Consider the following 22698-nt stretch of genomic DNA (forward strand, 5'->3'; position numbering starts at 1 on the left):
TTTAGTACATTTCTCTATATAACTTCATATTCAGTTGGTCTGCTGGTGAGCCACCTGAGTGATATCAGCATCCAATCAGGACACGGCCTTCTCTGCACTTGTGACACCTGGATGCACAGCTGTCATCCTGGTTCTCTGAGTGGGCACACCTTCACATTGAGCATTTGAATGCACATTGAATGTAGAGCTGGAGTTTCTCTCTTAGTCAGCAGAAATGAGCCAAGTATGAGTTAGTGCAGGAAGTGATTTCTTATTAACTACTAACATGGTGAAATAATTACAAAGACCACAGGGAGCAGAGGAAGAACACTGGGACGAGGTACCGGATAGAGGCTTTACCTACCTGACCCCAACATACATAAATTAATACTCAAAAAAGAGACCCTAGGCGAAGGGGAGCCAGACCCAGCCCGAATATACCTGAGGAAGTTAAATCCAAAACCCCAGCCGCAGTTTGACAAGCTATCAATTCATTTGTTTAATTGAAAAGCAAATGTGATGGAAAGGAGCAGCATAATAACCTCCCAAGAACGAGACACAGAAACTAATTCTACAAATAAGTTGCTTATATGCTCCGAAGGCTAATTTATACAAATAACTGATTCACATCCTTCTGACCCCAGTTTTATGACCTGATCAGATGTGATCCTCAGGACTGAGTGGCCCTGTGAAGTATATCATACATTAGGTTGGTGATGGCATACACTAGTTCTCTGTTTAATTAAGCAGTCTTAATGGTCTTCTGATTTGTCTTTGAGCTGAATGCTGCAGTGATGAAACCCATCCGTGTTTTGCTAACAGTTGAATCAGGCTACAGCAGAGTTGTTCAGCTGATCACGGTGAACAGTTTCAATCACATTAAACTTAGTGTCTCAACAGATTGCTGGTGTTCAGGACCAAATTTCAAACAAAGACATGTGTCTGCCAATATGAATAAAAACCTTCTTTTAAAATGACATGAAACTTCTGAGCCACAAACTACTTACTATTACTTGTAGCAACTGGCTTTTAATTTCCCAGAGAAATTCAGTGAAACTGCAGCAAAGTGAGACACTGTCAAGTCTGTAAATACAGAGCATGTTCTGTCTGCAGGGCTGTTTGTGTTGTACCAGTCTGTGTGTGACTCAGCGGCTTTTCTTTGTATTGTACCAGTCAGTGTAGCTCAGTCAACTTATAAGAACTTATTCAATCATTCATCAGTTAAAAGCCACTTTCTGGTTCCACATCCATTTACTGACTTTTTGTTTTATTATGGAAGGTCTAAATCACAATGTTCTATTTCATTTAATCTGATCATATAGCTGAACCCAAAAGGTTAAGGGAATTCAAATGTAAGGCCTTAGTGATAGTGAAGACAAGAAAAGCAGAGTATGTCCAACATTTCAGTTGATTATATCTGTTTATCACCAGCCCTCTGCCAATCGAAGTGTTGCCTTTATTCTACAGTCCAGATGTTAACTCTGCTCTAGAACAGAGCGCCATCATTACAAAATCTGCACACAGCAGACTCTTCAAGAACACATATGTGAAGTAGTTTTGTTGCTAAAATTCTCCATTCATCCATCCATTTTCCGCTGCTTATCTGTGGTCATGTCATGGTGGCAGCAGGCTTAACAAGGTGGTCCAGATGCCCCTTTCCCCAGCAATGGCTAATATTCTGTACAGAAATTTAAACTGAATTGCTCACATGTTGGACTGTTCTCATTTATTCCAGATTTTGTATGGCCTTACCTTAACGTAAGGTCTGTAAACCGTTAGTTTCAAACAAACTTATCTTACCACTTCAAAAACAGCACCAACTTTACCAGGTAATCCAGCAATGGTCCTGAAATTATCGTTGTCTGTACATCCATGGGTACACTGCAAAGGGGATCTGCTAATAGCTAATTCAGCATACTGTTCTTGGAGCCAATTTGACAAAATGTAAACAAGCATCAACTAAAATCTGGGGCAGGAAAGACAGTAGTATCTACCTGTAGCTGATGTTACAACAGTACAAGGACGACGCTCCAGATGGGATTTAAATTACAGGAGCAGCCAGTTCACAGAAAAGCAGGAGGTCCTTGTGTAATTATTAGTTCACCCACATACAAGATCTGAAATAAAATCACTGCCCAGTTATGTAAAGTTAAAAACAACGCACTACCCCTACCCCTGAAGGTCAACTAATCTAAAACTTGGCTACTTGGAGCTACTTTTAGTCATGGAAAAAAATTGTGAATAGTCCCTAATTTATAAGACATTCTCTTTAAATGTGACAGAACAGTGTTAAGTACTGTTTTATTGCTATTAAAGAGGGTCAGGGGTTGTACAGGACCACACACACAACAACAGGCTGAACGGTCGTGTGTGTTAATGGTAGTGAGTGTGTGTATGTGTGTGCATGCGTGTGTGTGCATGTTTTTGTGTGTTTGTGTGTGCGTGCATGTTTGCGTGTGTGTGTGTGTGTGTGTGTGTGTGTGTGTGTGCATGTTAATGGTAGTGAGTGCGTTTGTTAATGGTTGTGTGTGTGTGTTTATGGTTGTGTGTGTGCGTGCATGCATGTGTGCATGTTAATTGTTGTGTGCGTGTGTATGTGTGTGTATGTGTGCATGTTAATGGGTGTGTGCGTGGGTGTGTGTGTTTATGGTTGTGTGTGTGCGTGCATGCATGCATGTTAATTGTGTGTGTGTATGTGTGCATGTTAATGGTTATGTGCGTGGGTTCGTGTGTGTGCATCTTAATGGTTGTGTGCGTGTGTGTGCATGTTAATTGCTGTGTGTGTGCATGATAATGGTTGTGTGTGTGCATGTTAATGGTCAGGTGTGCGTGTGTGTGCATGTGTGGTGGTAACTCATACCAGTCGGCGGATCTCTCTCTCACAGTCTCTCTTTGTCCTGTTCAGCTCTTCCTGGTGTTGATGATGAGCTGATCGTAGTTCAGCTGCGCGGGCCTGGCAGGCCTGCTGAGCAGATGTCAGAGCCTCCTCAGCATTCCTCTTTGCTCCTCTCAGTTCCTGAACCTCCTGCTGGAGCCGACAACGCTCCACCTCCCAGCTCCTCCTTGTCTCCTCCACCTCTGCCAGCAGGGTGCTCCTCACCTGAAGAATGAGAGGGCAGGGAATCTTAAGCATTTCTTCCAAAACATTTTCATTCCCAGCTCGTCACATATGGATGCTTGGTCAGTACATCCTGGTATCAGTTTTTAAAAGGTACTTGGTACCCCTTTAGCATCGCTTTTCAGTGTGTAGTGAAGTCTCACTCCCAATCCATCAAATGATGTAGAGCATGAAAAGTTTGAATTACAGGACTTTCACAGAGGGGACCAGGGTTCACATCCCCTGTGAAAGTAAAAGTGAAGGTTGAGTTCCTTTCTAAGTGAAGTAAAATAACATAACCTAATGTACATAAGTAGCGTACATAACTAATATAGCCTACTTATTTTAAGCTAAACCATGGTCTTCTCTTAAACCTATCCAGAATAGGCTTTATTGGACAAGTTTGTGCACACATACTAGGAATAGGAAAACCAGAGCTGGTGCAATTCAATACATTTTTTAAAAATAAAAGTGGCAACAAACAAAGATCTACAGGCAGGAAGGCAGGTGAGGGTCAAAAGCACAGTAAACATCTAAAGTAGCAAATAAAATCCAAACCAAGGGAGCAGAAACTCAATACAAGTAAAGTCTAGGGAAACAAAGCAAAGTCCAAAATCTTAGATTAATGGAAAAATAGGGGGAGGGGAACTGCTTGACACTAGAGGTACGAGGACAAAGGCAGGAAAACACAGGAAATAAAGCAAAAGGAAAACTTTCAACATAAAACAAGAAATAACAAAAGCAAACAAACCAGATCATGACAGGATTAAACACTGCATTCAATGTACTTGCAAAGGAAAAAAGACATGCAGCTCAATGAGGACAAAAATACAAGAGATTGAACAATAAGTTAAGTAGTAGAAAAATCTAAAAAAAACAATCCATACAAAAAATGATAATGCAATAAACAATTTATACCAAGACATTTACACTGTGCAGGTATTTAGTAGTGAGTGATGAATGTACCTGTTAGAAACCATCTTTATTGGATGATAAATGTCTAATCAGTGGATGTTTTGGTGTCACTGTGTGACTGCTAACTGTTCATCAGGTTAGTGGCTAGTCAGAAGAAACTGTTTCTGTGTCTGGTTGTTTGGTGTTCAGTGATCTTTAGCACCTACCAGAGGACAGAAGTTGGAATAGGTGGTCTCCAGGATCAGAGGGATCTGCAATTTGTCGTTAATGAATCTGAATACTGTTCTCAGTGGGTGGTAGACTCCACCAGGGTTGTTTCTGTCACATATTCAGTTTGTAGTTTCACACACTGCATGATGCTGTTTAACGCCAGCATCATGTGATGTAGCTCAGTGTTAATGCTGTTTTTCTCTATTCTACACCATAAAGTGCTAATATATACTCACATTATCCATTACATCTAGTGCAATATCTAAGTTATATTTTTTTTAGAATAATAGAAAAAATAGAAGTTTTTAGAAACTGTATATATTGTGCATATAGATAGTCCTAGTATTTAGTATATAGTCCTATTTAAGAGCAATAGTATTTCTATGACATGACAGTAGTTTTCTCATAAGAATATTGGCAATAGTACTTTTTATGGCAGTAGGATGTTATGGCATTTACTATTTTTTATAATCTGTACACATTTACATATACATAGTTTTCTATTTGTTTTCTATTCTGCATCCTGTACACTTTTTTTATATTGACCTTTTTTATCCCACTGTGTTTGCTGAAGATGCCCTCAGACTGGAAGCAGAGAAGTCGGTCAGCTGGTGCAGGAGAAACAATCATCATTGACAGCCAAACAATTACAATAACAGTGAAACTCTGAAGGTGAGAGAATCGAGGACTGTCAGGACTGTCCTGACTGCCTCCCTGTTGAGGAGGAGACCCCAGGGCAGACCAGAATACACGGGTGGGATTATACAACCCATGAGGCCCGTGAACTACTCAGGACCCTCCAGGAAGACTGGTGGAGCGAGGCTACTTTACTTCACCACCACAAACTGGACCCGAAGAAATCCCAGAAAAAGAAACAATGGATTTGAAGTAAATCAGCAGGAGACACTTTATTGTCTTCTGCCCTCAGACGGGAGACAGACAGATGATGGATATACAGACAGACAGGTAGATCAGCAGACGGACAGACAGATAAGCAGACAGACAGATAAGCCGACAGACAGACAGACAGACAGGTGTGATCACCTTGTCCGTGGACCCGTCCCTCAGCATCACCACCTGTCCATTCAGACGCTGAATCTCTCCGTCTTTGATCTTGATGACTCTCATTAGCTCCATCTCGTGTTGCCGTAGTAACGTCTCCCTGGTAATGGCCAGCTCCTTCTGCTTCTCCTCATGGAGTTTGGTTTTCAGCTCCGTCACGGCGACCGTCGCCCGGTGATGCTCCGCCTTCAGCTCCTGAGTTTTCTCTCTCTCCAGACGACTCACCTGAGGACAGGAAGTAGTGTGAGTACTGGTAATACTGCAGCAGTACAGGTGTGAACAGAACGCAGTACTCTGGGTTTTGTAGTTCTCACCTTGTTCTTTTCCTGTTGTAGTTCTATCTGGATGTCTGTCAGTTTGGCTCTCAGCTCCTCATTGGCTGCTTGAAGAGTTGCCATGGCGTCAGGTCGCTCCCCCTTACCCCGCCCCCCTGCTCCTCGCTTTGACATCACCACCACCTGCAGGCTCCGCCCCCCAGTGAGCTGTCTGTCAATCTAAAGTTTGACTACATCTGGACCTATCAACACAGGTGCGCGCGCGCACACACACACACACACACACACACACACACACACACACACACACAAACACACAGTTCAGTTACTGTGTCATCACCTACCAAAACCACCAATCACAGTGTTTTCTGATGCCACCTGTGTGTTCAGGGTGAAACATCAGGATCAGAGAAGCATGGTGGTCAGAGAAACGAGTATTGATTGTTGCTAGGATACAGCCCAACACCTGAGCAGGTGTGCTGCCTTGGCATCGTTTCCACCCACGGTGTGTTTGAGCCGTTTATATTTTCTATTTCAAACCATTTGTTCTTTATTACTATTTGTGTGCGACCGTGGCCCCGCCCTTCAGACTGAGTCTAGACCCCCCCACGGCTGCAGCCATCGACATCAGGTGGTCTTCTTCTCCTGTCTCACACTTTTTAAACAAGAAGTGTGATGTTGCCATGGAATCAGTGAGTCACATTCAGTGTGAGTCACAGCAAATCAAAATGTGTGTGTTTCATGTCTCTGTGTGTTTTATCCTGCTCTGTATGTATCACCTGTGTGCACCTGGCCCTCTCACCTCACACAGCACCTTTATTCATTCCTGTCTCCCTCCAGTGTCTCCACTGACAACATAATCCATCCTGATTCATGATAACTGTTGATCTGACATGTTGGTCTCCAAGCAACAGCATCAGGACCATCAGGTCCAGCACAGTCCTTCAACACACTTAGCAAACACACACGAGCACACATTCCTGGAAGAGTAACATCAACTTCATCTCAGTGTCGTTCACCTCACAGCTGGATTCCATGTTGTTATTGTAACATAAAGCATTGCTGGTATAACAGTAATGATGCAGTGGTACTACAGTAGATTCATCAGACACTCATCGTAGGAACTGTACTAGTGCCGATATAGGTAGTACTATCAATATCAGTAATATCAGTGCCAGTAGTAGCATCAGTGGTTGTATTTGTGCTCTGTAGTTGCTCTGCAGCTGTGTGTGAACATACTTCCTGGTTCACCTGAAACTGATCACGTGTGTTTCATGCAGGACAGGTGAACATCTGACAGGTGTCACATTTCCACAACATCTATACATGACTGTTTCCATGGCAACCCCATCAGCAGGCTGCACACACAGAGACAGACACCCCCCCCGACACACACACACAATATACACACACAGACACCCCCCCACACACACAGACACACAGACAGTTCACGGCTACGTGAACACACACGGAAAAATGTAGATCACTCACCGTCCAATAGGAAGCCTCAGACACTGCATTGTTGTGTGTATGTGTGTGTGTGTGTGTGTGTCAGTGGGTTAGCCTTCTATCCTGAGCATGCTAACCAGCTAGCCTGACTGCAGCTCACTGTGCCAGTGTGTGTGTGTGTGTGTGTGTGTGTGTGCTGCTACAAACAACCTTCCTCTACCTGTCTGCCTCTCTCTCTCTCTCTCTCTCTCTCTCTCTGTCTGCCTGTCTCTCTGTTGATCTCTATTAGCAGTTAGCGGCTCTTAGTGTGTGTTTGTGCCGATGCTGTTAGCATCTCTGCAGCTTCTGCTGGCGTCATCCTCCTCCTCCTCCCAGCATCCTTTAGTGTGACACGGAGCTCAGCCATCAGACCTCTGGCTCCCTCTGCTGGAGGCTCAGTATCATTGCACTATCAATCAAGCACGGAGAGCCTTCTCAGACACTCAGCTCAAGTCAAAATACATGAAAACATGAACAGAGACATCAATCACACACATCAGTGCCACATATCCTGCCAGAATGTTAGCCACACACATCAGGCACAGCAGGCATGTCAGTCAGATGTCACACTCCATCATAGGCATTTCTCTTTAATTTCATAATTACAGTTTCATTCATAACCACCCAAAAATAATCAGTCGCTATCAGACCTAAGACTTTCAGCAAAACTCATAGAAAACACAAGTAAGATACATTTAGTCACTAATGCTCCATCAAACTATGCTTATCTTCTTGTATAGAGTGCATAAAAAATAAGGAACAGTGTCTTTCATACATCAAGATGGCAGAACATGTCTGCTCATCAGTAGTATTTCCCAAACCCATCATAGATCCACTTCTTAAGTCGCTAACACTTTTAACATAATTAAATGTGATATTATATTGTCACACCCAGCCCAGAGCTTACCTGCTGCCGGCTCACCATCAACCAGACCTCCTTCCTCTCACCTGAGTGGCACACCTGCGATTCATCTGCAATCAGGTCAGTGACGCTGTCTCTGTCACACGTTGCCAGATTGTCCTCTGTGTTATGCAAGACTCTCCAGCACTCCTCTCCGGTTTGACAAAGAATTTGCACAGGAGTTTGGAAAATGGTGTCAGGCCTCAGTGCACAGACTGAGACCCCGTTTACACTTAGGGAAAACCCATATGTTTTCATACGGTTTGGCCTCTCGTTTACACGCAGTTTTTTTCACGTTTTTTTTTCTTTTTTTAATAACACTGTGATTTTTATATTGTTAAAATAAAGTACGAAACAGCAGGTAAAATCACGTTCACCTTAAGTGAGCTCCTCCATTGTTTAGTTAAAATTCTCGTCACTTCAAGCACAAAACTTTGCTCTCATCAAGGATTCAGACTTGGAGCATACTCTAAAATTTCAGGCTACTCCATTAACTGAAATAAGTCTTCCATCCTGTCATAGCATAATAACAGCTGGGTGTCACAGCATACACACCAGCTATCCTTTTATGCACAGGTCACATCAACAGGTCTGACACCCCAGCTGTCAGAGCCATTTGGACTCAACTTCTCCCCACAACTCAAAACAATCAACAATGGCCTCCAGGGCAGGAAGATTTATCTATACTGCAGCCAGACACCAGGGGGCGTTCAAGAGAGGTTCTCAAATGTACCTCTGCGGAACCGTCATGTTGTCCTTATGTGCGGTCATCGGTGGGAAGAAGAGAGGCGTGACACGAGAGAGCAGCAAGAAGAAGGTTGGTCATCAGTAGTGAGGAAAAGCAGCATCGAGCTGGAATATGTTCTCATCTAAATCAAACCAGAGCTGCTGATTGTTGGAACATTAGAAAGACCATACGGTTTCATGAGTCTTATTGTGTGTTTTACAGTGAGTTAACTTTTGGGAGTTTATATTGTTTATAGTAAAACTGAACCCTTTATAGTAAAAAGCCATAGATAGCTAAATATAGAACTTGTGAAATGCAGCAAACTGGGACACCTGTCCCATCTAAAATTAACGGGAGGCAACACTATCGAACAGTCACCTTCTCAGGTACAAAGTGATGTTATGAGATGGATGGGCTGCAGCTAGCTGGTTAGCATGTTAACAGTAAATATCTCTGCAACACAATACAAAGACATCCCATCAGAACTGTTACTTCTTCCTGTTCGTTCATTTTTGATTGTTTCCACCTAAAACTCTGGCCATATTTTGCACATTGTACCTTCTCAAATTTACATATGTGTAATATTTAGGGAGTTTAAGTGGAATTTTCAGATTTTATGAATATTAATGCAGAGATTTATTTTTTAGTGCTGATTTAAATACTCTACATAATCTATTTACATATATAATTCTGGAATTTCCCCTCGCGGGACAAATAAAGGAATATTGAATTGAATTGAATTGAATTGAATTGAATTATAATGCCTATGACCCCCAACATCTTAGAAACTGCTGATGTGGCTGAGAGAAAATGAACTTGTTGGGTGGTTTCTGTTTATGGTGTAAAGTCAAAGAGGGTCCTCACTAGTATAGTTATAACATCTGTCTGTTTGTATGTGTGTGTGTGTGTGTGTGTGTGTGTGTGAATGCCAATGAGAAGATAAAAACTGAATTTGTATCCATGAGGTGAAACATCTCCATCCAACCGACCAATCAGACAGCAGGATAAATTCAGCCAACAATTACGCCCCCCTCCCTTTCTCCACACACACACTGACAGGTAATTTGCTAGTGAAACACTCAGCATCAATTCGGGAGAAAACATTTTACTGTCAAAATGATTTGACAGATTTAATATGAGTGGGTGAGGAGGAGGAGGAGGAGGAGGAGGAGGAAGAAGAGGTGGAGATCAACAAACCCATGCGCAGTTGGCAATAAACCTGCTAACAAATTAGCTCACTAGCTTTCTCTACACCTGTCTGTCACACCATGTACGTCATAGTGGTCCCTGGAGAGTCATCATGAGACAAGAAGTGCACCTGTCACCTGTAAACAACACCACAAGTATGTGTCAGGTTTAATTTAAATAACATCATGAACAACAGCCAATGAAACGTCAGAACACAAAGATCATTTCAACACATGGACAATGAGAAAGGAGAACACTACAAAACATCCAACCAGAACATTGGGACAGGAAAATTTGTCCAATCACAACTCACCATGGTACTGACAGGTGAGGGAGGTCACGGGCTTAAATCACAACAATATGTTTGTTTGGTTGTTTGTTTACAAAAACATTCTGATAACAAACATAAAAACATGTGTCACATGAATGAGGTGAATCTGGTTTAGTCTGTTCAGACAGCTCAACTGATGTGGATTTACACATGGGTTGGGGGGTGTCCCTGTCCTGGCTGGGCCAATCAGATCATCCTCTGAAGATGACCTGCTGAATATTGTGAGCAGGTATTTGAGGTTCCTGCAATAACAGTCAGCTTCATGTTCATCATGTTTAGTGCTGCTGACTCAAACAAAAGATGAACAGCAACTCCCATGGTGCATTTCACCAACAGCCACACAGCTTCACAATCTGTCCATGATGTGTAGTCATGGTGGTAGTAGTAGTAATAGTAGTAGTACTAACAGTAGTGTTTACACCTTGCACAGTTCTTTGATGGTGTGTGGTAGTAGCAGCAGTAGTAATGGTCATAGTAATAGTATTTGTACTTTTACAAACAATCACAGAGCTTCACACTCATTAGTGGGAAGCTGTATCTAAATTTCACACTTTGTAGAAACTGGATGAAACACCACGGCAACAGATGACGTAGAGTTCAGAGTTCACTAAAGAAACATTTGACATACAGAATGAGGAAGCAGCAGCTCTTCGCTCTGTAGGACTCTATGTCCAATGAACATGTGATTCGAATGTGCCATGTGGTCTCAGTGATCCTCAGGAGTCTTTAAAAAAAAAAAAAACAAAAAAAAAAACATTTAAATGGCCACGACTTCCCACCAGTCAGGACGCAGAACATGAATGACACCAGCTGAATGAGGACTGGATCACGGTGAGTTCATTCATGGACGATGGGCTTCTTCAGGTGTTTTTATTTGGTTTTATCTGGATTTATCTGCTTCTCCATTCTGATGCTTTCTCTCTTCTGTTCGTATGTTTGACAGAAACACTTCATGTTTTTATTATGAACAACTCTGAAGAAGAAGAGGGTGGAAGTTTGGATTCAGAAGTGGGGTTAGGGTTAGGTTTATGGTTGAAGTTTTTAGTTTAGTTGTTATTGTCTTTACATACTTATGTACTGTTTTATACATCTATTTAAATACATTTTATGATGCTTTATTATTAAATTCTAAGCCTTATTTCTCTTGTGCATTAGTCTCAGATTGCTTTAGCACTCTCATCATCAGCACTGACCTCTATGAAAGGGGCTTTACAAACAAAGTTTGACTGATTGATTGCTCCAGCCAGGCCAGACAGACAGACAGACAGACAGACAGACAGACAGACAGACAGACGGACAGATCTTATTTCTTATTTTGTGCTCTGATTCTTGTTGAAGTCCAGTGCAGTCTAGTTTGACTTGGCTTGTTTCTCTTGTCTACTTGTGTCTACATTAGAGTCAGTCCATATTCAGCTCAGCAGGTCCATATGGCATTGGTCCACTAAGGTCCAGAATCCAGAAACCAGCCTGATGCTCCTGTCCTGAAAAATCCATAAAACCATGAACAAGTCAGAACCATACAGATTCTGTGGTCCCAGTATGACATCTAGTCCCAGTCTGGTCTCTCTGGCTCCACCTGGTCTCTGTGGTTCTTCTCCGGTTGCTCCTACAGAAACAGCAGAGGTTGAAACCAGGATTCATTAATGCTAACCAGCACAAGATCTGCTGAGTGTGGTGAAATACAAGGTCCTGGAAGCCTCTTTTGAAGGGTCTGGAAGGTTTTGGAATGTCTTGGATGAGTTCTACAAAGGTTCTAGATGCTTCTGGAAGATTCTCAGACAATTTGTAGAACAGTGTCCTCATCTCATTTTCCTCAGTCTGGTTCTGTTCTCCTTGTCTCGTTTCTTTAAGGAGGTGATGTAATGATGAAAGAGAACTTCCTGCTCCCTCTTCCTGTTGAGGGCACCGAACCGCTGGTCACCACGGTAACGAGCACAGAACTCCTTAAAGGTGGATCTGTGGAGACAGACGGGGACACTCAACGATTCATGTTTCCCCCTTCACCATTTATGCCATGACAGCCGACAGCAATAAAACTGAAACAGCACTAAATTGATGAGGTCATACAAACAGCTTCATCAACATGTTAAATGATTTATTTTTATCATCTTTGCACTAATTAGTTCCCCAAATTGTGATCGATAAAGAAGCATTCTAAAAAGTCTAAATAAAATTAAAAAAAAGGTCTAATTATTGTTATTAATGAACAGTGAAACACCATCTGGCTGCAGGTTTGTGGTTCTGTGTTCATGTCTGTTACATTCACACAAAAACATGATTTACTAAAGACGATTCTTCATTTGTACAGCTGTTGACATCATGCTTCACTGCGACTGGCTCAGCTGTTACAGAGCAATGAGACCAGTGATGTGATTGGCTGAGAGAGTATGCATTAATCATCATACCCTATCATCTATTTTCACCTTCAGCCAGCTCTTTAATGCTTTGTGCTGCTGTGAGACCAACACCACTCAAAACCCAAGTGATAAAAACTAATCATCATCTTCATCAAAGGAGTGCAATCACTGACCTGAAGTCAGTACACGTGTCAGAATTAGATGAACAGAGTATTTTCTTCTAGCTGAAACTGATGTTTCTGTGTTTTCTTAAACACTTGGTTTCTATCAGTCTATAGTGAAATAAATCTTTGTACCACACAGAGAGTATGAGTCTGATTAAGCCTGAGAGTGATTTGACAGATGGATAAACAGTTGCTGGTCTGGGTGAAGAGGTGGACTCAGGTCAGATTTTACAGAAACACGGCAGAATAATTAAGAGTGAAGTGATGAATAATGAATTAGTGATACCTGCTGGTGATCTTTGCCTCCTCCAGTAGCTGCTTGAACTCTTCTCTGGCTTTCTGGAGTTTACTCTTCTTTTCTTTGTACTCTTCCTTCACCCTGCTCTTCACAAACTGATCAAACACCTACATACACACACACACACACACACACACACACACAGGTAAGACTGATGTCACAGTGGCATCGTAATGGTATGACATCATCACCTGCCTGTCAAGAGACCACAGTCAACTCGGATGATCCATGTAAATTAATTTCAAAACAATTAAAACATGTGAGACAGTTAGTTGTTAGACAGACAGACAGACAAACCTGTTTCCTCTGATCTGAGGTCAGCAGCAGGTATCGAGGGTCAAACACCATTTTATGGAGCTCCTTCTCCCAGGTGGAGAATGCCGACACCTCAGGACAGACAGAGATTAACATATTTCTTATCTTTTATATAGTTTACTGTGTGAAAATATAACAGAAATACTCAAAGATCTTGTCTCTTAATCATCAGAATCAGACTTTTTCTTCAGTATCAGAGTAAATCATCTGATTGTTTTTCGGCTATTAGTTATTATGGACCCCGATTGTGGAACAGCCTGCCGGAGAACCTCAGTGCCGCAGAGACTGTTGATGTTTTTAAAAAGAGGCTCAAGACCCACCTTTTTAATCAGGCTTTCAATTGATTTGTTTGATTTATCTTATTCTTTTAATCACGCTTCTTAGCATGTTTATCTTTGTTCATATCTTATTTTAGTTGCATGTTTAATTGCTATTTATTTCATTTACTCATTTTATTGTATTTTATGTTTCTGTCTTAGTCCCTTGGTTTTTAACTCCAGTGTTTCCTCATGGGGGTCCTTGCTTTTTAGGTCAAGTGTTTCCTCATGGGGGCCCCCCACACTGGGAACTGCTCCTGGTCTACTGATGGGGGAGCTGCTGAGGGGATGTCTCTGGCCGGGATGGCTGGAGGCCTCCGCACCTTGGTGTGGGGCCTCCTGTCTGCCTGGGTCGGGGTGGTCTTGGGCGGTGCTCCCCGGTCATGAGTTATGGGGCGGGAGGGCTGGGTTTTCTTCTTTGTTGTTTTTAGCCTCTGTGAGGCACTTTGTGTTGCTTTTTAAGTATGAAAAGTGCCATATAAATAAATAAAGTTTGAAGTTTGTTGTGTGTTTCCATGGTTACAGTGTGAACAGGAGGTTCCAGCAGCCAAAACAGTGGGACTGTTCATGATACAGCTTTGACAAAACCAAACAGTCAAAAAACATGGAGGTGAACAGAGCTTCAAGCAATCGGAGGATCAAGCTATCTGATGTTCCACAGGTGTTGTAATCTGATGATGAGATGCTTAAGCATGACACTGCGAGACACAAACCTGAGCAGCTGAAGTTAAGAAGAAGAAGAAGAAGAAGAAGAATCAGGGGGAGACATTCCCCTTTATTGTCACACACACATGCACACAGCACACGGAGGTGAAATTTGTCTTCCGCCTTTGACCCATCCTGGTCGTCCTTCCTCCGCGGCAGACCAGGAGCGGTGGGCAGCCAGACCGGCGCCCGGGGACCCATCTTCTTCGTCACCATTGGTCAGGTGGTGATCTTCTTGCATGTTTTTAGTGGGGGTATATTTTTACGGAGGATACCCCAGGTGAACACGGGGAGAACATGCAAACTCCACACAGAAAGGCCCTCCTCGAGCAGCAGGCACCAAAGCATGGTGGAGGACACACCCAGTGCCCGCAGCGAGATTCGAACCCGGGACCTTCTTGCTGTGAGGCGACAGTGTTGCCACTGTGCCACCGTGCCACTTAGGGGCTGTCTTTAAAGTGCTGCTAATGGAACAATGGAGCTATTATGGCCCATTTGGGCAGCAGCTTTCTCATTTTTTGACACTTCAGACCATATTCATCTGAGCCTCCTCCCATTCTAAACACCAGACGTAAAGTGAGGCTCTTGAAACTACCAAAGAATCACAGCTGTGGCTGCTAGGGCAAAGAGATACACCAGAAAAGCAGAGGCCAAGAGAATAAATGGCCTGTTCTCCAAAGATCCATCCAGCATGTACTGTATACAAGGGAAGAACAGCACAAGGACAGACCCATCTAGAGCTGACACTGAGCAATACTGGAAGGGCACATGTGAGAAAGACATATCACACAACACCAATGCCAGGTTGCTTGTAGCTACAACCAGACCACAGCAAATTCCCAGAGCAAGAGGCAATCAACATCACAAAGGCAGATATCCAGCCATTGGTCTTGGTCATGAAGAGCTGGACAGCCCCAATACTGGACATGACCCACTCCTACTGACTGAAGAAGTCAGCACAAATGAGTTAGCTGCAAACAACAGGTACCCACACACAATGGCAATCACAAGGCAGAACAGTCATAATCATAAAGGGTCCCCTCAACGGTACAACACCTTCAATGTACCGGCCAACAACCTGCCTTTCCACAAAATGGAAGTTCCGATTAGGAATCATAGTAGTTAAGTAGACATGAGTCAATTCATGAGCAAAGCTCAGAAGGGCATTAGAAACAACACCAGAGGGTCAAAGCACCTGCAGTCTCTCAAGACTCTAAGACTCGGCAGACCAACCTGAGCACCGCCTCGATTGACCACAAGAAGGCCTCAGTTCCCAACTCAATGCCCCACACAGAACAGTGCACTAATAACATTCATCATGGCTGTGGAAAACAACATTGAAAGCCAACTCCAAGGCCATTGCACAGCTCACCATTAAGTGTGTCATATAACAAGGCGATGCACTGTCCCCACTGCTATTCTGTCCATCTCCTGTATGGAACAATCTGAACAGTAGTAGGAAAACAAATAATTTAATTCCAGCAACTCTTGTTTATTTGTCTTCCTTATTACAAAAGTTTATGGTTTTTTGGTTCTCAGCTATTGGTTCTCCCCGTACCTGGCAGATAAGACCTTTTTGGTTATGGTTGATAATTATTCCTTATGAACTGAACCTCTTGTGGTGCTCCCCAAGCATCAGTCCATGGCCAAATGCTGTTTACATTGTACTTACTTCCTCTTGGGCTCATAATTAGCACTTTTAAAGCTATCTCCTGCCATTGTTATCTCTGTGAAGATTCTCCGTCATGCAGGTTATGGTTACATAAGAACGGTTGGATCTAGGTCAACTGGATTCAACCCTGTCTACAACGGCAACAGAAGGAGAAAACCATCGATCATGAACAACATCATTGCCCATATCCTGGGGAAGCCATCCCATGCATGTATGGAATACCCAAAATTCACAAAGAAAGAAGCCCCCTCAGCAGCATCAACTGTAAACATATATATACCATCTTGTCCCCCTTCATAAGCAACACACCTAACCATATTCAGATCTCCAAGGACTTTGTGATCAAGAATTGATGAAGGAAACTGGACCGAGATGAAGCAATGGTGTCCTATGGTGTGATCTCATTGTTCACATGCATCTCAACTATGGAGGCTCACCAGTATCTCCCACTGTGGCCAGTGGGAGATGTAAAAGGCTGAGCTCTGAACTCCTTCAGGGGAACAGCATTGGACCACTTTTTCAATCTATTGAAGACACATGGGTCAAAATCAAAACACAGGAGATACAAGCCTTCACAGAGCACATCAGCTTAGTGGACAGTAATATCAAGTTCACATGTGAGGATGTCACAAACGGAGACTGAGCAGTACACATTGAAGTGTACTGGAAACTTATCCATACAGATAAATACGCACTCTTCTGACTCTACCATCCACTGAGGCCAACCTTAGGAATCATAGAACCCTGCAACACTGAACTGATAGTGTACCAACAAGTGCACAGGCCCAAGAGAAGGAGAGCCAACATCTGAAGAAGAATCGGGGGAGACATTCCCCTTTATTTGCCACACACATGCACATGTACGCACTGCACACGAGGTGAAATTTGTCCTCCGCATTTCACCCATCCTGGTCGTCCTTCCTCCACGGCAGACCAGGAGCGGTGGGCAGCCAGACTGGCGCCTGGGGACCCATCTCGCCATCGCCATTGGTCAGGTGGTGATCTTCTTGCATGTTTTTAGTGGGGGTATATTTTACGGAGGATACCCCAGGTGAACACGGGGAGAACATGCAAACTCCACACAGAAAGGCCCTGAGGGATACACGTGAAGCTTGTTGATCCCCTAATTAAACCTATGTGGAAACAGCCACAAGATGTAGGGACACCAACACTGCAGGTGGTGAAGAAAAGAAGCACAAGTGCAATATCATCATTACATATGTATCTGGAGAATCTGAGAAACTCAGGAGGACTTTCAACAAACACTGCATTCTTGTTTTTTCAACCCCAGCAGACAGACAGAAACTGTTCCACCTGAAAGACTGCACATGCAAACACAAGAAAACCAACAAAATAGTGCTGCCAAGCTTCTGACTAAGACTTTAAAAAGGTCTCATGTAACACGAATCCTGGTGTTTTTACACTGGCTTCCCATAAAATTCAGAATCCAGTTCAAGATTTTTATAATTACATTTAGACTTTTGCATTGTCAAACACCTGCCTATATTAGAGAGCTACTGCACCTATATAAAACCAGCAGGAATCTGATCAGGGTTTGTTGGCTGTTCCTCTGTCCAGGCTCAAAACAAAAGGAAACTGTGCTTTTGAGATTGTAACTCCTATCGTTTGGAAAAGTTCCCCCTTGGACTTCTGATCTGTGGACACTGCTGAGACTTTTACAATGCAGTCCATATAAAACCATATCATACAAACGTTAGTACTTCAAGCAGAGTGTTTTATATACATCTTAAACATGTCTGGAAGGGATCCTCAATGTACATTTGGCTGTGTTCAGACCTTTTAGTCCGTCCACTCCACTAAGCTGACTGATTTGTTTGGCATCATGACATGAAACAGCAGTTTCTCATCAGAAAAAGTAGATCCAGCGAGCACTGCAGGGGACTAACAATTAGCCAATCAGCACCATGAGCGGGATCAGTGCCATTGTCATACTGTTGCATGTTGTATAGCATTGTTGTCATGCACTGTGCTGGAAACAAGGAGAAATACTAATTACAATGGTTGATTCAGGCAGATATGATGGTCTCTGTTGATTAGTGACGGAAAATCAAACGCTCTTCCCCCATGGAAATCACTAGATTGGAGGCAGAGTCAGATGAAGATGGAAAGGGAGTGCAGTGAGGTCATAAGTTTCTGTGTGTGTGTGTGTGTGTGTGTGTGTGTGTGTGTGTGTGTTTTCTCTTGAGCATCATTTCATGTATTTATGTATTTGTTTATATAAAAATATATGGCACCCCGCTGTATTACCCCTCTCTCGAGCATCATTTCCCTAAAATGAGCGACACGAAGCTCCAGTGGGAGGAGCTTAACATCTCCTGGATGAGGGACGAGGGACATTGGTTCCTCTATTCTAGAGAGTGAGAGACAGACAGACAGACAGACAGACAGAGAGACAGACATGTACATCATGTTAGGGAGTAACTCAGAAAATCTTGTATTCAACAGGTAACCAATCACATCGCTTATTGATGATGACATCAGCAGGTCAGAATCTTTCACACTGAAACAAAACAACAAACAAATAACCCTTTTGACCTTTGACCCTCATCTCTGTTGTGCACTCTGACAGACTCACCGGTTCCTTTTGGAGTTGTGCTCATGTTCGTCATCTTCATCATTACCATGGTGACCAGGTGATTGACAGCTGGAGGTGTTGTCTGCCAGAAAGAGGCAAACGATTCACAGTGTGGAGACACAAAACGTATTTCATTAGATCATTGGACAACTGTTTTTGATAGATAGACAGGTGAGACGACAGACCAGCAGGTGTCGTCCTCTTCCTCTTGTGGGGCGGATCCTCAATGATGCGGCTGATGTCTCGACCAATCAGCTCCCCTGGTCTCTCCCAGACAGACAAGTGGATTGTGGGATTGAAGAAGAAGACCCGGTCATCTCCGGTCCACACCACACACCTGAACACACACATACACACACACACACACACACAGAGTCCAGAGTTTTCTAGTGATGATGTTTCAAAGAACAAAGAAGAAAACAAAGTTTAGATTCTCAAAGAAAAACAAGACCCTGACACAAGATGGACATACAGACAGACACAGACAGACAGGCAGGCAGACGGACAGACAGACAGACACGTCAAAAACAACCGAACACTCTGCATCAGTTCATGGTCGTCACAGCAACACTGCTGAACATTACAGTCACATTTGGAAATAGCAGAAAAGTTTTTTACTAAATGTCATAAAATAACAAGAACAGTCAATAACTATAAACTGTACTGTGTGTGTGTGTGTGTGTGTGTGTGTGTGTGAGAGAGCGAGAGAGAGAGAGAGAGAGAGAGAGAGAGAGAGAGAGAGCAGCAGTTACCATGGTGACCCAGGGACAGGAGTGGAGGCAACAGGACGTTTGTCTTTCCGTCCATCTTCACTTCTCTCCTCCTCATCTTCCTCATGTCCCCTGTGCACGGACACACCAATGCACTACAACCAACACATGCCAGCGCGTACGCACACACACGTAACACACACATCAATGAATCAATCATTCATCAATCAGCAGGGGAAATGACATCATCACAGTTTTACTGACTGACCAGTGATCAATAACCTCCTGATGATGGCATAATGGAACAGAACTACTACTGAACAGAGAGGTCGGGGGGGGGGGGGGGGGGGGGGGCTGGTCCAGAGCGTCATCTGTTAGAGCTCAACTGAATGTAGTTTAATGTTGATGATTCTAGTCAAAGAAGTGTTTTTGTTGTTTTTGTGGATTTCCTTCATGTTCACAGACTGAGGCAACAGCAACGTTAACCCACAGTCACGTTAGTGAAGATCAGTGTGACACATAATGCATGAGCAGTGTGCAAAAGGAAATACATTCATTTGCTGCAGGACTACACTGTTAAACAATTCTTCTTTGTTTGGCCATTAATCATCTGACGACCCCTCTGAGTTACCTGGTGGTCCTTTGGAGGGGCCCGACCTTTCAGATGGGAACCAGTGATCTAAAGTAGCTCACAGTACATGAAGTAGATAAAACTCGGTCCTCCTCAAGCACTTTGACTTGTATTTTTATACATTAAGTTTTGGTACTTTTACTGTGGTGAAGGATGTGTGTCTTTACGCAGGGACCCAGAAGCCCCCAGGGACCCACTGTCCAATAACCAGTTGATGGAGGTTAGGACTCACCTGTTTGTTGTCATCTGTTGTCCTCTCCGTCCTCAGCAGTAACGCTCCTCCATAAGAAAGTTTACCTCCACTCATTCCCTTCTTCTCTGATGGACAGAAAGAATAAAACTTTATTTAAACTGCTGAGAGAAACAAACATTCTGGCCTGACAATGAAAATACAGCAAACTAATACCAGGCAGATATTATACATTGATATTATTACGAGAGTTATCAACCAGTCACTGGACAGAATATCACCATCTCCACACACTTTACTTCAACATAGCGTTAGCAACTGGATCCGTATAAAATCCTGAGACATGAACCTGAACTAGACTGTTCTGGACTGGACCTGAACTTGCATCTGTGCTGATCTCAACTGCATCTCAACTAGATATGAAAACCCAGATTCATTCAAATCAAAAAACATCCTCTTTTCTGTGATTTTTCTGTTTCAATGCGAGGCTAAAAATCTGCAGCTGAAGGAAAATAAACTGATAACATGACAGATGAGTTCCTCTGGCTAACTTTGATCCTCTTTGAAAAGCTGAGATGTGACAGTGGATACGTGGTCATGTGACTGCGATGTCAGAAACCATTAGTGACACAATCATGATGACAGATCAGGTTCTACAGACTAACATGATGATTAAAGATTTAAATTAACATCTCTAACAACAGACAGACAGGCAGGCAGACAGAGAGACAGACAGGTCTTACTGTGTCTGTAGTCGGTCAGCAGAGCGAATCTGGAAGAAAACCGTGAAGAGAAGAAGGATGGATGAACTTCCTTCATCACCTGAAAAAAGAGAGGAGACTGATTTAAAGAAAGTTAAATGGGCAGGCAAACAGGCAGGGAGACAGACAGACAGACAGACAGACAGACAGACAGATAGGCAGGCAGGCAGGCAGGCAGGCAGGCAGGCAGGCAGACTCACCTGGACAGGTAAGAAAGGCCACTTCTCAATGCTGAGCTGAGAGGCAGAGACGGGTCCAAATAAGCACCGCTATAAGAGAGAAGTACTTTATTAATCACACACACACACACACACACACACACACACACACACACACAGGATATAAATCACTTGTGGAGGGATGTGAGAGTGATGGGCTGCCTAATCACATACTCTAGGTAGTTAGGTGTTTGGTGCATTGCTCAAGGGCACCTCAGCAGTGCCCAGGAGTTCAACTGGCACCTGTGACCAGTCCACACTATGTACTGACTGAACACCCTCCTGCTCCAACGCCCCTATGGACTGAAATATTGCTATCCCAAGATAAGAGATATATGTCTCACATCATTGTGTCTACATGTCCACCTGTCTGTCTGTCTGCATGGACCTGTCCCTCTCTACCCCTCTCCAACCACCACTGCAGCAGTCACTGCATGTCTTTTACAGCAGAGTCACTGACAGCTTACACAACACAGTCAGTGCATATCTTCTAAAGTCAAGTCTCTGCACAACTTCTACAGAAGACTCACTGCACATCATCTACAGGGAAGTCACTGTATTTCTTTCACCACAGAGTCACTGCATATCCTCCACTGCAAAGTCACTGCACATCATCTACAGAGAGTCAGTGCATATCTTCCACCACAGTGTCGCTGTATGTTTTCCACAGTAGAGTCACTGGTCATCTTCTACATTGGTCACTGCATATAGTCACTGTATATCTTCTTCAGAAGAGTCATTATATGTTTTCTACAGCAGAGTCACTGCATATCCAGACTTGTCAACTGTCCCATCTTTCCCTGGATTCTACTGTATTTTACCCTTCTCTGCTGCTGTTCTCCCATTTAAATATTTTCCATAAATCTCCCGTATTTTGAACCTTTCAAAAAATAAAAAAAAGAAAGAAAAAAAAGTTGGCTGTTACATTGACTGGAGGCATAACTGCCAATTTGATGTGTTTGCCGAGGTGCAGCAGGTGGCAGCATATAGAACAGTAGGTGTAACATCTAGTGACAAGAAGTCATTCACTCAAACAGCAGTCACTAATAGAAAAAAAAAGAAGCATAAATATGAGATAGATGGAGTACCTACCAAAGTCTAAAAGTTTGTGTAAATCTCTCACCAAATGCCAGTCTGACACCTCTACCAAGCAGAAGTGAACCCAAGAGGCACAGAAACCTGCTCCACCAATGACTGTATTTATATTATCTCTGTCATCCATTTTCATAATCACCTTCCCCTACCAACTGTGTCACTTGCCAGAAGTCTCTCTCAAAATCATAACTGAAGCATAATGTGTAAGTGATGTGTACATATCCTTCAAGTAATACTTAAATAAGTGCTAAATTTATCTGCCCTTTTGCGTTTTCATTTATATAATGTCAGGATGTTCACAACATTTCATTTTTCAACCAGGTATCTGATTCTGACCTCCTAACTACCCTACCTCCTACTACCCTACTCTACCCTAACCTAGTCAGTTATTTAACATAGGAACTAATGTTAGGTAACTCAATCTTTGATGCTCTGATATTTCAAAGCAATGGTTGTGTTTTGGGGATTCATTGTGTGTACCTTTGTCTAAATGCAA

General features: G+C 43.0%; 2 protein-coding genes across 20 annotated transcripts in view; both read right to left on the reverse strand.

Moving 5' to 3' along the window:
- The window catches only part of jakmip3 (Janus kinase and microtubule interacting protein 3), a 38681-nt gene extending 31306 nt beyond the window's left edge, over nt 1-7375 (reverse strand). For 10 of the 14 annotated variants that reach the window (XR_013079275.1, XM_076759620.1, XM_076759619.1 and 7 more), the window contains exons 1-4: nt 7030-7350; nt 5578-5780; nt 5246-5488; nt 2840-3079 (exon numbers count right to left, since the gene is read on the reverse strand). Coding sequence is in view for 13 of the 14 variants with exons in the window: in XM_076759620.1 (XP_076615735.1) it covers nt 2840-3079; nt 5246-5488; nt 5578-5712 (618 nt within the window). In the remaining variant the exon portion in view is untranslated. Of the gene's footprint in view, nt 1-2839; nt 3080-5245; nt 5489-5577; nt 5781-7029 lie in introns of all 14 variants that reach the window. The other 4 variants (XM_076759623.1, XM_076759627.1, XM_076759628.1 and 1 more) reach the window with 2 other exon arrangements.
- A 2376-nt stretch (nt 7376-9751) lies between these two features.
- The window catches only part of tcerg1l (transcription elongation regulator 1 like), a 42495-nt gene continuing 29548 nt past the window's right edge, over nt 9752-22698 (reverse strand). For 5 of the 6 annotated variants that reach the window (XM_076759851.1, XM_076759848.1, XM_076759854.1 and 2 more), the window contains 10 exons: nt 21090-21158; nt 20872-20950; nt 20171-20256; nt 19350-19462; nt 18783-18934; nt 18598-18679; nt 18270-18372; nt 13290-13379; nt 12981-13099; nt 9752-12129 (listed from right to left, as the gene is read on the reverse strand). In XM_076759851.1, coding sequence (XP_076615966.1) covers nt 11973-12129; nt 12981-13099; nt 13290-13379; nt 18270-18372; nt 18598-18679; nt 18783-18934; nt 19350-19462; nt 20171-20256; nt 20872-20950; nt 21090-21158 — 1050 coding nt within the window. In that variant the 3' untranslated portion in view covers nt 9752-11972. Of the gene's footprint in view, nt 12130-12980; nt 13100-13289; nt 13380-18269; nt 18373-18597; nt 18680-18782; nt 18935-19349; nt 19463-20146; nt 20257-20871; nt 20951-21089; nt 21159-22698 lie in introns of all 6 variants that reach the window. The other variant, XM_076759849.1, reaches the window with a different exon arrangement.

This window comes from Chaetodon auriga, chromosome 20, assembly GCF_051107435.1.
Source record: "Chaetodon auriga isolate fChaAug3 chromosome 20, fChaAug3.hap1, whole genome shotgun sequence".
Classification (NCBI taxonomy): Eukaryota; Metazoa; Chordata; class Actinopteri; order Chaetodontiformes; family Chaetodontidae; genus Chaetodon; species Chaetodon auriga.